Genomic DNA, 16,501 nt, shown 5'->3' with positions numbered 1-16,501 from the left:
CAGCAAAATCTCCCTTTTTTGTGTCTGTGCATATAGAACTGAATTAATTTAATATATATTTATATACAAGTTCCATAGATATGACATATATGTATATATCTGAAACTGCAAAGGTATAAGTTAACTGTGACATGTTGTAATAAGTCAACATCTCCAAACATGGGCTATAAAAGTAATCTCTTCCCCTCACTCACTCACTCACACTCACTCACTCACTCTTTCTCTCTCATAGGTATTAATTCGACCCTCACCACACAGAGAAGTTGTATGTACTATTTCTACTAAAGGAGAATCAAAACTTGTCATTACTGTACAGAGTACTTGGTAAGATATTAATCAGTATATTATTGTAATAGATACATAGGGAATAATATGGATGCATTGTTATATGAAATAAATGCATAGTAGAAGGAAATGGCGAATGGTAAAAAAAATAGACTAATATGTGATAATGGATGAGTGAGATGAAGCTATAGTACATCTATGCTGAAAGAGGGTCAGACTTCATTTACACAACATACCAGTAACATGTGTTAATTGTAATTAGTTCTGATGTGGCTTTTGTCCGATCATGTTCTATATTATATATGCTTTTAACAAATATATATATCACTCCACTCTGTCTACTAATAGAACGGTATTTTATTCCCAAGGGTATCTAAAATTAACAGCACTTAACCTCCTGTGTCACATGAGCTGGCCTATGTGTCATATAATATAACAGATAGGATAATATATGACAATGAATCATTCTTGTTTGTGTTTAAATCTCTATATTGTTTATGTAGGTGGTTAGTAGAAGACTATGTCACCACTTCTCCTCCTCTCTCGTTTATTACCATCTGATGCATTCCTGGGGGAATTATTGAGACAACTTACACTTTAGAGCTTTCTTTGGTGGACTTTGTTAATGAGCTGTAAGCAGCATCTCTCTCTTTCTCTCTCTCTCTCTCTCTCTCTCTCTCTCTCTCTCCCTCTCCCTCTCTCCCTCTCTCTCTTCTCTCTCTCAAGAATGTTTCTCTCTCATTTCTAGGTCAAGTATTAATAATGTACCAACTATTCTAGTGGAAGTACACATGCTAACAATGATTATCTCTCAACAATACACCAACATCAATGATACACTCAAAACAGTCGAAAAACACGAAAGGGTCTAAAATACAGTCAACACAAGACCCCCTACATTTTATTCAAGTCCCGAGTCTTCAAGCAGTAAAGACGAGACAATTGAGCTTCCGTCTGCTGGGCCGTCTGCCCTCCAGTGATGGAGAAAGCTTGGACTTAGCTGATTCTAATCGTCCTTCAAGTGGGACGTCTCCTTCATTAGAAGGTTCATGTGTCGTTCAGATCGCAGTCGTAGTGGTAGTTTAGTGCGTGGTTCTAAGCCATTCTCTAATCTACAATCGCACCAATAGTGACGAGAGTATTAGTACAATTGCTAGTAGTGTCACTACAGTAAAAGCACATCACTTTGTTGATGATTCTGAAGACATTACACATTATCTTCCTTCTGGACATGAGGACATCTCATGTGGTTTGACGCAGGCTAGTGTGCTAGCTTTGACAAAATCTGAATCAAAAACAATCTCGTCGTTATAGTTGCTCTCCGTAAAGAGAAGAGAGAGAACAGCTGAAGAAACGTGACAGTGGTGTGTGCAAAAGATACTCATGACAATAATTACATATAGAAAAACAGTATAATATTGTTACTACATATAAAGGGACACTTGTTTTAGCCCTCATTACTAATACTTAGTATATTTCAATGTAAGGGACACCTCTGTGTTAAGGACAGTTGTACAGTTTGTTGCGTACAACATACAATGTATTGTTATTTAATTGTGATACTTTTAATACTGTGTTTGTTTTCTTGCAGATAAAAAACCAAGTAAACAATCCTTCACACTGAGAAAACTCTGGATTCTATACAGCAGCAACGCCTGCTGACTTTGACAAAGTTTTTAACTATCTTGATAGAAATGACTTTGGATATGAAAACAGTTTCTATTGGCATCAAAATGGCAAGCAAAAAGAGGGCGTGTCCAGAGAAGAACTTGGCAAAGCTGAATTTCTAAGCAACGATAATAATGAAAGATACATTACAACAAAGTCAAGTGGTGGGCGGAGAAACTGTCGATGTAAATGCGTCCATCTAATCCTCATCTTGTATCCAATTCATCATGGCATCTATAGATTCAGGAATTGTTATGCATCCTCGTGGAACTGGAAGCTTGAAACGAAATGACCGAATTTCATCTGGATATATGGAGGATGTTGAAGGTGGAAATTGGGGTCTGGGAAACTTCTTCAGTAAAGGTCTTGGACCCTTCCTGTGTATGCACACAGTATCGTCTGATAGCGATTCTGAAACTTCAGGGTTTGTGACTAGAGTGAAATGGATGGGATGGATGGATCAACATAAAGGGAATTTGAGCTAAATAGTTGACATTATCATAGTCTTATTCTGTAATGTCCTTTTTTGATTGGTTTGCTATGTTAAGAATTTATTAAAGAGGGCAGTTGCCTTGCTGTCAATAAGTGTGTCTTCTCTGCCTACATAGTTTGTGATATTTGATCTTATTATCTGTACAGTCTACTATCATAAGAAGAATGTAGATTTTATTTGATTTCTTACAACTCACTTTTTTCACTCTCATTAGGAGAGACAGCCGTGATAATGAATTTATGGGTTTAGAAGTTCCCGTGATGAGCTGGCCTGGACGATCAGCGTAAGTGATTGCAAACATTATTGTCAAAAATAGTAATGTCTTCTCCTTTAGTCTAGTGCATCGTGTCACTCCATACCTTTGGGAGTAGGTGGAGGAGTCGGTCGACCACAGCTAGACTCCGACAGTCTCAGTCTTCCAGATGACGTGAATTTCAGTTACCATTCAATCAAGCACCTGGGTCTCATAGGACATAGACGTCATCCCTCCCTCTCCTCTAACTCGTCTACTTACGGAGATCCTCTTTCTCAGCAAGAGCCTTTTGATATGCTAGGATCACGTGGATCATTTTCTCAAGAGATACCAATGAATCATTCTCAAGATGACAGAGATATGAGACATCATGGTGGCACATTTTTCTGGTCCTTATGACCATGAAATGATGCGACCAGGTGGTCCCAGTCAGTTTCACTATGGGAGTGATCCGTATCCAGGTATGCCCACCCCCTATCCACCTCATGACCGTCACGTCCACTCTCTTAACCGTGGTAGGATGGTACATGATGATTTTGTTCAATCACCGGAACCTATGCATCGTCCACACCATCCACCTCCTCCTCCCCCTGTCTCTTGCACCGGGAGGCCCACATTTTTGGGATGGGTATGGAGGTCCAACTCCACCGTCTCACATGATGGGACCCCATCCTCCTCCAAGGGGGGAATGGCCCACCTCCTCATCATCCTCTTCCACCTCATGATATGCAATTCCGACCTGTTCATAACTTTCGTACTAACACTCCTGATGGTTCAAGTTTGCCTTCTATGTCTCCTGCTCCTTCACCTCATCCAACTCCACCTACTACTCCACCCCCTTCTCATCATCCTCCTATGATGGGTATGGTGCCATCTCCTATGCGTATGGCACCCAACCACAGACAGGACCCATTCCACCTGGTCCAGGACCCTGGACATCATCGAGTCCCTGGTCCAATGCATGACTATCACATGCACCACACCCACTTCCAGCTGGACCACCACCTCCTAGAGGAGGGCCACCTATGGGTGGACCTCTTGCTCCATCACCTGGACCTGCTCATATGGTCCACATCATCATGGTCATGGACCACACCCTCCTCCACCAAACCATGGCCATGGACGAATGCCCCTTCCACCGCATCCACCAGAATGGGGAGAACCCCCATTAAATTGGAGACTCCATTGAGAGCCTTCTTCATTCAATGTAGTGCGTATAGCCCCTGTATTGTAATATCTATTATATAACTAAGAATAATATGGAAAAAGTGAAAAAAACATTCAATCAACTTAGTAGTAATAATGTATTATATTCGCCGAATATATGTAGTATTGTAAGTAATAATATTGTTTATATGAGATAATATATGCCATTGTTATTATTAGTTACATTATGGCAGTAATAGCTTTCATATAAAAATGAATTATTTAATTAGTTGGTTTATTGTACATTATTATCAGTATAGCTACAGAATGTAATTTATTATTAATTTGTTTTTGTTTAATTAATATTATAACAATAGTGTAGTTATTCCTTACTGTATTAATTATTTGTATCATTCCAAATTCGTAAAATCAAATTATTTTGATTGTTTAATTCAGCTATGTAATTTTATTGTTTCATACATAATATGTTGATTGTTAAATATATATCATTATTATTGTTAAATTGTGTTCCTTTTTCTCTTTAAAATTAATCACTTCTTTCAAGTATAACGACATCATAATACATTATTATAACATAGTTATAAAATGTTAACAGTAATTGTATGTAGTACATACTTTTATGTTGCTTTTGCACACAAGTTCTGAACAAGAGCCTCTCAATATAAATCTGTGGTCTAAACTTCTAACTGGGTGGACAATAACTGAGAGGTGACCTTTCTAAATAGTGGTTTTTTTTTTTTTTTTTTTTTTTTTTTTTTTTTTTTTTTTTTTTTTTTTTTTTGTTTTTTTTTTTTTTTTTTTTTTTTTTTTTTTTTTTTTTTTTTTTTTTTTTTTTTTTTTTTTTTTTTTTTTTGTTTTTTTTTTTTTTTTTTTTGTTTTTTTTTTTTTTTTTTTTTTTTTTTATTATATTTTTTTTTTTTTTTTTTTTTTTTTTTTTTTTTTTTTTTTTTTTTTTTTTTTTTTTTTTTTTTTTTATGTAATGAACAATACACTATAGTATTGTACTGATGGGATACTCAGATTTATCTCAAGTACACTGAGTTGACACTCAGTATTTATCTCAAGTACACTGATTGATACTCAGTATTTTATCTCATGTACACTGATTGACACTCAGTATTTATTTCATGTACACTGATTGACACTCAGCATTTATCTCATGTACACGATTGAATACTAATGTACACTGATTGAAGTACTCAGTAAGCTAAAACAATAGCAATTATATTGTCTTATGTTTCAAAAATATTGTCATTAATTTTATTAATAAATACCTGTGAAAACTTGCAACATTGTAAAATAAAATTTAAATAAGATAAAGTTTTAAAAAATATTGTGATATACTAACTAATTATTACTGTATATTATGGTGGTTAGAATATATCATTAAAAAAAATATTCTTTATTAGTATCACTGCCTTAATGATATGCTTTGACAGAAGACTGTAATCCGATGGCAAGCTTCCCTGATCCTTATCTTGAGGCATCACTAAAACAATCCTGAAAAAGTTGGGATATCTAGGGCCTTTGTTGTGTGTGGTGGGGAAGAAAGAGAGAGGAAGAGAGAGACGGATGAGATAAATAAACCTATCTATATCTATTCATTCTCATTTTCTTACTTGTCCAGGCAAACAAAATAACGGACTGCTCAATAAAAGTTGTTTTGTGAAGTCAATGTCATCTTTAAATTCAGGGAAGTGACCAATATCTATTCCCACCATTAAATACATAGCACCAGCTGGCATAAACAGGTTTAGTCCAGGAACTGAGATAACCCTTCGTAAACCAAGGTAGCATTTTCCTGTAGTGTACAAAGAATTATCACTGACATGATAATATCAAGTCTTACATGAAAACTTTAATATTCCTTTCATGAAACTCTTTGGGAACATTGTCAAAAAATATCGGTACCAGCTGCTTGTACAACTGTACTGGGTCCCAAAAATTTTCATAGCTAATCTTGCTAATCCTTCCCGAACCTTTAAGATGAGAAAAAAAGAAAAAAGCATTAAAAAATCACAAGCAAACAATATATATAACAAATATCATAAAATATGAAAACACAGTAAAGTATATAATAATGCTTACTTATCTTTAAAAGCATCGACTGGATCTGAATCAGATCCATCCCAATCTCCAGCCTGGTATTAAGAACTGTTTACCTGTGCCTCCACAGATCAGAGCAGGGACTTTGGGGGTCACGATGCAATTGCAATGAAAAGTATGTCCCGGAAATATCATCTCAGCGTAGATCTCATCACTGATAACAGGTAGACAATGTCTGTCAGCAACTAACAATATAACAAACATATATGAGTTTACATTAAGTAGGGGATTTACTCTTTATCTAATGTAATATAACAATCTCTATGCAAGGGGAAAGAGTTTTTTAATATAACGAGGATGTCCCTTCAATTAACTAAGATAATTTTATCCTCGATAAAAGATTACTATTAGTAATTCTAATAGCATTATTATGTACAGACCACACAGTACTTGATTGACTTGAGAGATGATAATATATGTACTGCAATACAATCTACCAGACATTTATTTTGGAGTATATTATTGTTCACCTCATACTGTACATGTTTCAGCTGATATTGTTTAGTTGATTTAAATTTGCCTATTGACTTTTAGTAATTAAAATAGAACTAATTTTGATTGGTGAATTAAATATATTACATATTATACATTATTATTATACAAAACCTTTATACTAAGTAACAGTAAAATTTGTGGTCTTTTTAAAGACCAAGAATTACTAATAAATAAACTTGGAACAATACTTTTTACAAAACTTACAATCAGCAAGCTCTGAGATGTGAGACTTTTGAGTAGACAGAACCACAAGGATTACTTGGATTAGTAATGATAATAGCAGCTGTGTTATCATCTACCAGCTGCTCCATATCCTCGAGATCGGCCTCCCAGTTTTGGTCAGGCTATAATAGAGACAAGCAAAATGAATGGATGGATAGAAGCAGATAAATGGATTGATACAGGGAGAAATGGATCAATGTGTACAAGAAAACATATGCACGAGACAATTAATGAATTAATTAAGAGATTCACTTAAGATTATAATATCGATCTCCACTTGCTTAGCACCTGCTAAACAGCGATAGACTGCAAAATATGGGTTAGGTACTAGTATATTTTGACCAGCATTGCATAATACATTTATTGAGAGGTCTAGGAGCACCAGAACATGCGTTAGTTAGGATCACATCCTAATGAGTGGAGAGAAAGTATCTAGTAAAAACTCTTTCTCTCTCTCTCTCTCTAAACAGGTGTAATAGTTTTTGTCTAAGCATAAATAAAATGCTATGGAAAACATTATTGTATCAGTAGCTAATATACAATAGGTTATTGTCTAACATCTACAGCTATAAAATGCTATGAAAAATATCATTGTATCAGTAGCTAATATACAATAGGTTATTTGTCTAACATCTAACAGCTCTGCAAAATTGAAATTGAATCATGGCAATTATACCAATGTTAGTGTATGAAACATGTGATCCAAAACCATCATACCAATAGATAACCCACACTGTCTATTTTAGTCCATATATGGGACTTTGTAAGTATAGAATTTCATTTAGTAATAATTATAGTTAACTTGTAAAATTTGCACTTATTGCAACTATTGTATATTATCAGATCTTACTATATAAATAATCATGTGCATGTTATTATATATATTTACTGTACCTCAGATGTTAATGGTGACTCATTAATTACTGAAAATTTCCTTGCTACAGCTTCTCTGACATGAGGTAGACCTGAGAGAGTGAGAGAGAGAGAATATTAAAACTTAAACTATCATCTTTCATACCTTTAGAATGTCCATCAGCCATTATACTTTCCAGTATCCACAGCTTCTTGAGTGCCTCAGTGATAGCAGGATGAGGAGGTAGGTTACCAAACACAGTGGGATCGCCCTAATAAGGAAATAAAACACCCACAAACCTGACTGGAACCGTACTCATGATAATTGAATGATGCCAAACTATTACTCAAAGCAGATATAATGTAAAACAGAGTACTATTGGTACTGTAAACTGATATGGAAAAACACCCTGTTCAATAATTGAGATAAGATTGTTATACAAATTCTTAGCTCAAAATAAAAACCTACATGATGCATAATATCAATTTATTTCTCATTAAACAACAAATTTGTACATCACATAGTATATACACTAACTAACCAATTGATAATTTATAGCTCCATTTTGTATCACGTTTCTCCATAGCTTCTTTGAAGTGTAGCTCTTCACATAGTCTGATATTATTGATAGCTCCTTTTGACTCCACTGAGGCATGAACAGACCACCTTTCCTACGTTTGTCAGGTGGGCTCAGTATCATCGTAATTGTATCGTGAGCATACTTGATGGATCCATTAATGATTATATGATCGTTATTGTCACTAGCATTTTCAGCCATTCTTTAGTAGTAGTTGCTACAAACAGAATACATAAAATATATAATACAGTCGTTTTCTTTGACAGCCCATGTCAAGTATAAGCTTACTATCAAATCTCCCAGTAATTTCGTTTGATTATATAAAAAGATAGAGCATTCGAGCTCTTGCTACTTACTTCCTAATACGCCTGTCACAAAAAATTGGTTCCCCCTTAATTTGTTCCCCCCGGTTCTAATATTTTGCAATATTTGATCCCCCTGGAACTTATATTTCAGTGGCATGTTGAAATATATGAACCCTCTCTGAAATAATAAATCCCCCCTAGGTCCTTCTTTTTCATAATATATTGCCCCTGGGACTAATATTTCAACAAAACTAAAACATAAAGACCATCACGAATAATTAATAATCTCTATGTTGCAATGTGTTGACACTATACTAAATACACTTGTTACAGGACCACTTTGTAGATGAGTCTAAAATTTCAGTGGGTATAGTCACACATACCAACCGACATGGAACCACTCTCCACAGGTAGAGCATGCACCATTGTACATCCTGGACGTTCAGGCATTCTACAGGAACAGTAGATGTACAGAGCATATGAATGCTTAACTACATTTCCTCTTCTCCTTCTTCGCTGAACTGGAAAGTCTGAGAGACACTGTGTTTCTAGACAGTGTATCAAGTGCTTTCGCATTTGTGGCTGTCAAAATGGAAAAGCCCCAGGTTGATTCCCATTTGCTAGGGTTGTAGCAAATGCAATGGCGAAGATGCCACAGTCGTTTGAACCACACTGCAGTTGGGTGTCCATATATCTAATATTGATGGTAGATCTTGGAGTTGCAAGCAGTGCTGCAATCTGGTCTAGTAGGTGTGTTTGTAGTGACTGGGGGATAGCTATCGAAGATGTTGATTTCCCCATCTTTGCAACCAATGTTGGAAAAACGTTACCCAGTGGGCATGTCCAGTATGTAAAATTTGAACAAACTCCTCTGTTGTGTATCAGCAAATGACAAAGTAAGTCCTAGTGTCACATCCTGAAGTCCATTAACATAGGGGTATTTCTCCGTTCGTCCAGTAGATCTATGTAACACCAAGCGCTCAAGCATGCCATTTTATGGTCGCTCAATGATATGTTACTGGCATCTGACAGAGAACTTGAAAAAGTGTGAAAATATATAAAGGGGGTCACTACATTTCAAAGGCGGCCGTTTCCTTTCATTTAAAACTTTGAAATAATTTGTTCCGGGGGGAACAATTATTTCGGGGGGTCCAGATTATTCCGTGACACGCCCTCTATACGCCTCTACTTATAAATAACGCAACATGGAAGTGAATAACGCACGTGATTAACACGTGGTCAAAGAAGGGTCAAATGGCTGACTTAGAAGAAGAAAGTCGAGATTTCCAGCCAGGTAATCATGAATACAGAGAAAAAATAAGACATAATTTTTATAATTTCATTAGGAGATGAAGAATTGCAGAAGAGGAAATTCCTTCATCTAGCAGACCATTAAGAAAGATTCCGTGGGATGAAGTTATTGAACATAACAATTCTGCCAGCTATGGATAGTGGTTCATGATAAAGTCTCTATGATGTGACAAAGTTTATGGAAGAGGTAGAATACTTTTTGAGCTGTCAAACTATATTTGAAATGTGACGCTATGTTGGGATTAATTTGGTTGGTTACTGCCTGCATGTGTATTGACTTTATTTTATGAGGAGCTAGGCAAAACAAATGCAAATGGCTGCTTGGAAACTAAGTGTATAAAAGAAATGTATGTAGGAGTCCATTCTGTTTAAGAGAATTTCATGAACAGATGATGCTCATCTCGTGCAAACTTGCCTCTTTGTACTTTTATTCATTTTAAAATCAAATATCAATATACCTGCTGTGCCTATTTTGGTCACAGCATTTTTGATCAGGTATTTATTTAAATTAGCATTTGATTAAGGAAATATGGTAGCTAGTCCAGCTGTGCTAATTTTGTTTATCCCATAGCATCCTGGTGGTGAGGAAAGTCTTGTTAGAACAAGCAGGTTAGTAATATTGTATAGTACAGTCATGTGTAATAACAATCACAATACTCCTATAATTTTGAGTGATTAGCCACCCTAAATTAATTAGACACTGCTACAAAAATTTATTGACCAAGTAGTGGGTGGTGTTGTGATAATTCTTGACCTTTTGTAATATAGTATTGTAGTTATTATAATGGAAGGAAGTGGACACCTGCTCTCCACTACTACTAAATAAAACTGATTATAAGCCATTTTAAACTATGTTTCTACTTTATTTTTTGAATATACCTTTTTTTCTGACTTCTATCTCTGCTTATTTAAACAGTAATGTCACAAGTATAAGGTAATAGTCAGTTGATGGAAAGTCTCCTCAACTTCAACTGGATGTTTTATGAGGCAAAAAATGCAAAATAAAAGTTTGTATGCAATTAATATTGTGTGGATGTTATTTTACCACGTTTGACAACTTCATAACTTATTAATAACTACTATTGTCTACTAAGTTTTGTGACCAAGTCTAACAAAAAGGGTCTTAGTATGCAAAAAGTTCGAACAAACGCTTTGCATATAAATGATTACTATGCAGCCATCTTAATAGGAATCTACAATAATTTGGTATGTGGAAAGGACAAACATTGTGCTTCATGTATACCAACTTTAATGACCTTTCTATACTCAGCATGTTGTTAAAACTTTTTGCATGATAAGACCCCTTTTGTCAGACTCTGGTTCACATTTGGTAAAAACATCTTGTGCAAACTTGTGACAGTAACAAAGAAACACCTTAAACAGTGGCACACTTAGTTGACAGAAAGTGTATATGTCTTCTTTATGTCACTAGGAAGGGATGCTACTGAAGCCTTTGAGGATGTTGGCCACTCACCTGATGCTCGTGAATTACAGCAGAACTATTTAATAGGAGAGTTAGCTGCACCTGGTACCAAGCCAAGTGTTCCAGTATGTTAATATGTGTCATTGTCTTCCTTTGATGTACATAGTGTTTAATATAGGTATTGTAACTGTGTATATAAATGGATGTAATTATTCAGTATAAATATATGCATAGTTTAAAGGACAGGAAGTGTTATATCACTTGCTATATACAGAATAGTTGAACTATGCATAAGATGTGTGGCTCGATGGTCAATTAGTACTATTATTACTGAAACAAGATAATGTAGTTCTCTCAATCTATCTACTGTATTTCCTCAAGTAAACACTGCCTTCAAATAGTAGCCTCCTCTTACTCTGTGGTGTATTAAAATTAAGTTTGTTTTCAAATGACTTGGTCAGATATAAGTGTCTGCTGCCTTTTTTTTTGGTGTAAAGGAACTTTCAACCTCACAACCAAGTTATATAATGTGCGATGGCAACTTTTGCTTCGACATATCTTTTCTGGTTGAAATCACTGTCAAAGCTTTGTCTATCATATCTTAGCTGATATATAGAGTTCTAAAGCTACAGTTTATTACAAAGGTTCAGAATCAATTGTTATATTAGTGGCTCTGATTATTTATAATATAAATAATCAAAGCCATAATATTATAATATAAATGCTTTCCCTCAATAGTCACTGCCCTTGAATAGTAGCCTCCCTACTCTTGGACTACTAAATAGATACTCTGCTCTTATTCATGGAAATACCAATATTTGCTCTTCTTCATACTTACCATGCTGTCCTTTGATTTTATTTTTGTCACAATGGTTTTGCAAGTTTTTGAAAATAGGCAGGCCTAAGGCAGGGCTACATGTTTATCACCTACACACAACATCATCATCAAAAAGTATAGGATATTTTTCAAGATGGCACAGACCCTCCTTTTTGTGTCCCATGACTCTTTAATGTAAACTTAAATTTAATTTTTCTATGAACTCTTTTATTTTAAACTGTAACATACTAACATTTGTAATCATTAGTTATGTCTAGCCTGACTTGAAAGAGCATCATTAATGTTTCACTGTACTTTGTTCTTATATGTGAATTTTATAATTTACTCTCTCTCTTCACAGATAAAAACATCAGCTGATCCTCCAGAAGGTGGAAGGTTAGTGTTAACAGAAAATTACAACACTTTAACATTTAATTATCATGAATTAAAGCTTTAAGAAAATTGCTTTTTATCCTAAGATAGTCTTGGTGTTTATAAAAACACAACAAAACTTATTAACATTTAAGATTTAAAAAATTGACAGTAGTTTTGTGCCAAGTTGTATGATGATGATGCAGTAATATAGTATTTCTAAGTGTTTTTTTTTTAAGTTACCATAATGCTTCCAATAGTCTGTCATTAGTAACCCTGCAGTGGGTATCAATGTGTGGTTGTTTTTCTTTCATTAGTTGCATATAACAATAGCTAAATAATGAATGTAGAATGTTTTGCACACACGGGTCCAAAACAATCTTAGGACTGTTTTGGAAATGTAGCGAGCAGAAAAACCTCTTTATAATAGCCAAATATGAGTCATTTTGAGTTATAATAAAGATTGTGTATAACTAATCATTGGACATTCAACCATATATTGTATATTCACAGATTGTATAATTGATTTATATTTTTATTTTTAGTGTTTTGAAAGTCATATCAACTGTCTCCCTCAGTGACTTTACAATACAATAATAATTAAAGTCTCTATGATACAGCAATCAAATATAAATCAATTTACAATCAGTCTATCCAGACCTCAGGCTCTTTTTCTCACATACTAACAGATGGTGCTTTCTCTTTTAGTTCAAGTTCTTTGCTTATTTACTGGCAGGGTCTCCATCATTGCTGCAGTAGCATATGTTTATATTCTATAGATATTACTAGAGACTAACTCTTATTATATTGACTTCATTTTTGTATCTTGATTAGATTTTTTCACGTGTGAAAAATGAAACTTTCTTTGAATTAGATATAATAAATAATTTATAATTTAAAATAGCACATGTGTAACACTTTAAAATGGCCAACTGATCTCAAAATGACTCAAGTTGTCTCTTAGTACAAATGCATCAAAATAAGTTTGATATTATATATATATATCAGCATATAGCAGTCTTTTTGAGTTTGTAAACAATAGCGTTAATTTTGTTCTTACGCTTCTGTGAACAACAAACTTGAAGGAAAATATGTGTAACTTAGTGGCCATTTTAAAATGTTTAGTGAACATGTGGTTTGAACAATTTTCAAGCCACATGTCAATTAATATTATTGTAATTTAAAGTAGATATATTGTAGTAATTGTTATTGTTATAATGATTGACGTTAATTGATTCAATTATTAGTAGGCTTAATGGTTGATATAGAACGATATTTTCAGGGTGGGCTCTCCTCTCTTTATTTAGTTCAAGGCTTTGTGGTGGCTCTTGCAGTTGGTGTAGCTGCAGTGGCAGTTACATGTGCTATTGTTTGGTATCGTTATCGTAATAAATATTATTTAAAACAATCAAAAATTAGGTACCAACTTGTATGTGATATCTAGGGCACTTTATATAACAACAATGATTTACAAATTAGTATACTTTGGTGAAATGAGATTTAAAAAAATTAATCAAGACCCAGATAAAATAAATCACGTTGATTTTAAAATTGAACATTGGGAATGCATCACTGAAAGAAACGTTCAACTTTATTTCTGACAAACCTTGCAGCTTTTGAAGGCACCCTCAAGTTTCAGTGAAAAAAAATTGAAAAAAAATTGTACAATGTCTATGTTCAATTTAGAGTTCCATGATATTAACAAAAGAAAGTACTTGCTCTTAAAATTAGCATTCTATTATGATAACTTGGTTTTCTTTAATAATATAAATGATGACATTTTAAATGCAGTGGGATGGTTCTCTTCGGATAACAGTATAAGCACTTTGTTTTAGATCAATGGATCTCGTTCATTTTTTTTTCATGTGTATTAACAATAACTAGTTGTTTCTGTCGTTTCTTTTCATGACTTGATATGTTGACTTTTAGATTTCCTTTGACAAAGCATCATTTAGTAACAATGCTCCCATCAACAATATTACTAAATAATGAATGAGAACAAACACAACTCCAGTATCATATAGGCCCTTGTATCAACCAGAACTCCACATAATGACGGCAAGAATGGCATATCCCAGCTTAAGATGCTAAAAGTAAATCCGTATGCTGTAGTCACCTGTTTTTCATTGACCAAAGTACAGCTATGAGTGGAAAAATAGCAGGATACCACAAAGTGTAGGCAATTGAATACATCATTCCCTGTAATAATATGGTAAGTACTTACTTAATCCATTTGCTGAGCATTAATAGTAGGTGAGTTCCTGTAGTAACAAAAGAAGAACCGCCTGCCATTGCCCATGTACCATTATAGCCATAGTGTCAATTAAGACACCTATAATTGGAGTACCAATGATGGTTTGCGCTAAAGATCAAAAGAGTTTGCTATGCTTGCTTTGCTTATTGGTAAGGTTGTATTTGAAACATGTAAAATCCTTGACCATTGTTAAAAGGAAAAAATAGCTGGAAAGACAAGAGCAATGGACAACGACAAGTCAACCACAGATTCACTGAAAAAAATACTACAACATTGATCTTGTTCTCTTTTTTTTTTGCTTTTTCTCTCTTTGGATCTAGAAGCTTCTCACCTCTAAGATCCATGCAATGATAATTAAGCTCTGCCTATCCAATGCTAACACTAGTCCACAAAACTCCAATAAGATAAGTAGCCGCTAGACGATGCAATGAATTTGATATAAAGTCAAAAACTTTGCATACAAGAAATTGCTGGAAGGCAGCTGCACAAAATCAGCAATTTTTCGCTGCAGCATTATCCTGGAAATTGCAAAGGACAATCTATGCTTGAACCATGATGACCTCAAATGCACTATTCAAGATGATGATGAAATCAGTTGTAATACCCAATAAGAACCGACCAACCCATACAAGCCAGTAATAGTTTATAATGTACCAACAGCTACAATAGATTGACCCAATAATACTAAGCAACCAGTTAATATCATATCCCAGTCTGATTCCTAAGTATTGGGTGATGAAAATATCCCTCCAAAAAAAAGCAAAGAACTGCGCTGGGAAGAAGGCAAGTGAGAAAGAGTAGAACTGTACTGTGTTGTATCGATACTAGTACTCTGATGATAATCCTCTCTAATCCCGTAGGTGTTTCATAGGTTAGTAGTAAGTACTGAAACGTTGTAACATAGCATTGATAAAATGATATATCATACAGCCAGTGACCCGATGATCATGGAACGAAGTTGTTCATCTGTCTTCATACTCAATAACAAGTAGGCCACTCCCATTAACCAACCTTTAATCCAGCGGTGAGAATATTATCATTTCCCCTCTAGAACTAATCATGGCCTAGGAGGCATCGTGTAGCTGGGAGATCTGGTCAAAGAGAAAGGGAAGAAAAGTATCCTCCACAAGAATGGAAATGTTGAGACAATGGCCATTTTGAAACAATTTTTACGAGATGAAAGGAGAAGGCGTGACGTTGCTGTTGAATGAGAGGCGTGCTGTGTTAGTTAGTGTGGCTGTTGTCCTCAGGGTTTCTATCTGAAAGAGATAATCACATCATCTGTAGCTCATGTGTGTGTTCTTTTTCTAAAATTGGTGAGTTTATTCCGCATGGCATCTATCATGCATGCCATGATTCGTATAGTTCAGATCTATTAACAAATACCGAGAATAGAGTAGATATTAACACAGGACCAGGACAAAAGTCCTCACTTACAGTAGGTTTTAGACCTCTATTGAGGGACAGCTCTGTATTAAGGACAGTTAACACATTATTGTATTATTGGTATATTGTATGGAAAAAAAAAGAAAAACAATGTTCCAATTCATACATGCCTGCTTCAGTTTACTTACACTCTCTTATTTTGTTGCCATAGTGATCTTGTACGAACACATGGGCTGTTATTTCCAGTCGTTTTGGAATCTATTAAATGAGGTGCAACAACTTTATATTTCCCTTGACCTATAAAATTAACATAATTTTTTTTTATATCATTTTATTCTGATTTGCAGGTGTCGGACTTCCTTTACTTTCCTTTCCTCCTTGGTTTTACTCTGATGTCGATAGTCCCAGAAAGAACTATTTGGTATGTTTCGCTCTAAATGAATACCTGCAATTATGCTGAACATTAATATGTTATTTGGTGTAAAACCTGATCAATGTAATTTATAACAAATTT

The 16,501-nt window shown here is 34.6% G+C and overlaps 1 protein-coding gene across 1 annotated transcript; it reads left to right on the top strand.

The window, feature by feature from the left end:
• Positions 1–9,209: 9,209 nt before the first annotated feature.
• Positions 9,210–12,371, top strand: LOC121392695 (cytochrome b5-like; the record flags this gene model as incomplete). The annotated part of the gene is given in 8 exon segments (XM_041523799.1): positions 9,210–9,270; positions 9,788–9,865; positions 9,868–9,893; positions 9,896–9,922; positions 10,307–10,324; positions 10,326–10,344; positions 11,168–11,283; positions 12,337–12,371. Coding segments are annotated over 8 exon segments (380 nt in total), but the record flags the coding sequence as incomplete, so codon positions are not given.
• Positions 12,372–16,501: the final 4,130 nt, after the last annotated feature.

Source organism: Gigantopelta aegis, unplaced genomic scaffold, assembly GCF_016097555.1.
Source record: "Gigantopelta aegis isolate Gae_Host unplaced genomic scaffold, Gae_host_genome ctg4309_pilon_pilon, whole genome shotgun sequence".
NCBI lineage: Eukaryota > Metazoa > Mollusca > Gastropoda > Neomphalida > Peltospiridae > Gigantopelta > Gigantopelta aegis.
This window is presented reverse-complemented; position numbering and strand designations above follow the sequence as displayed.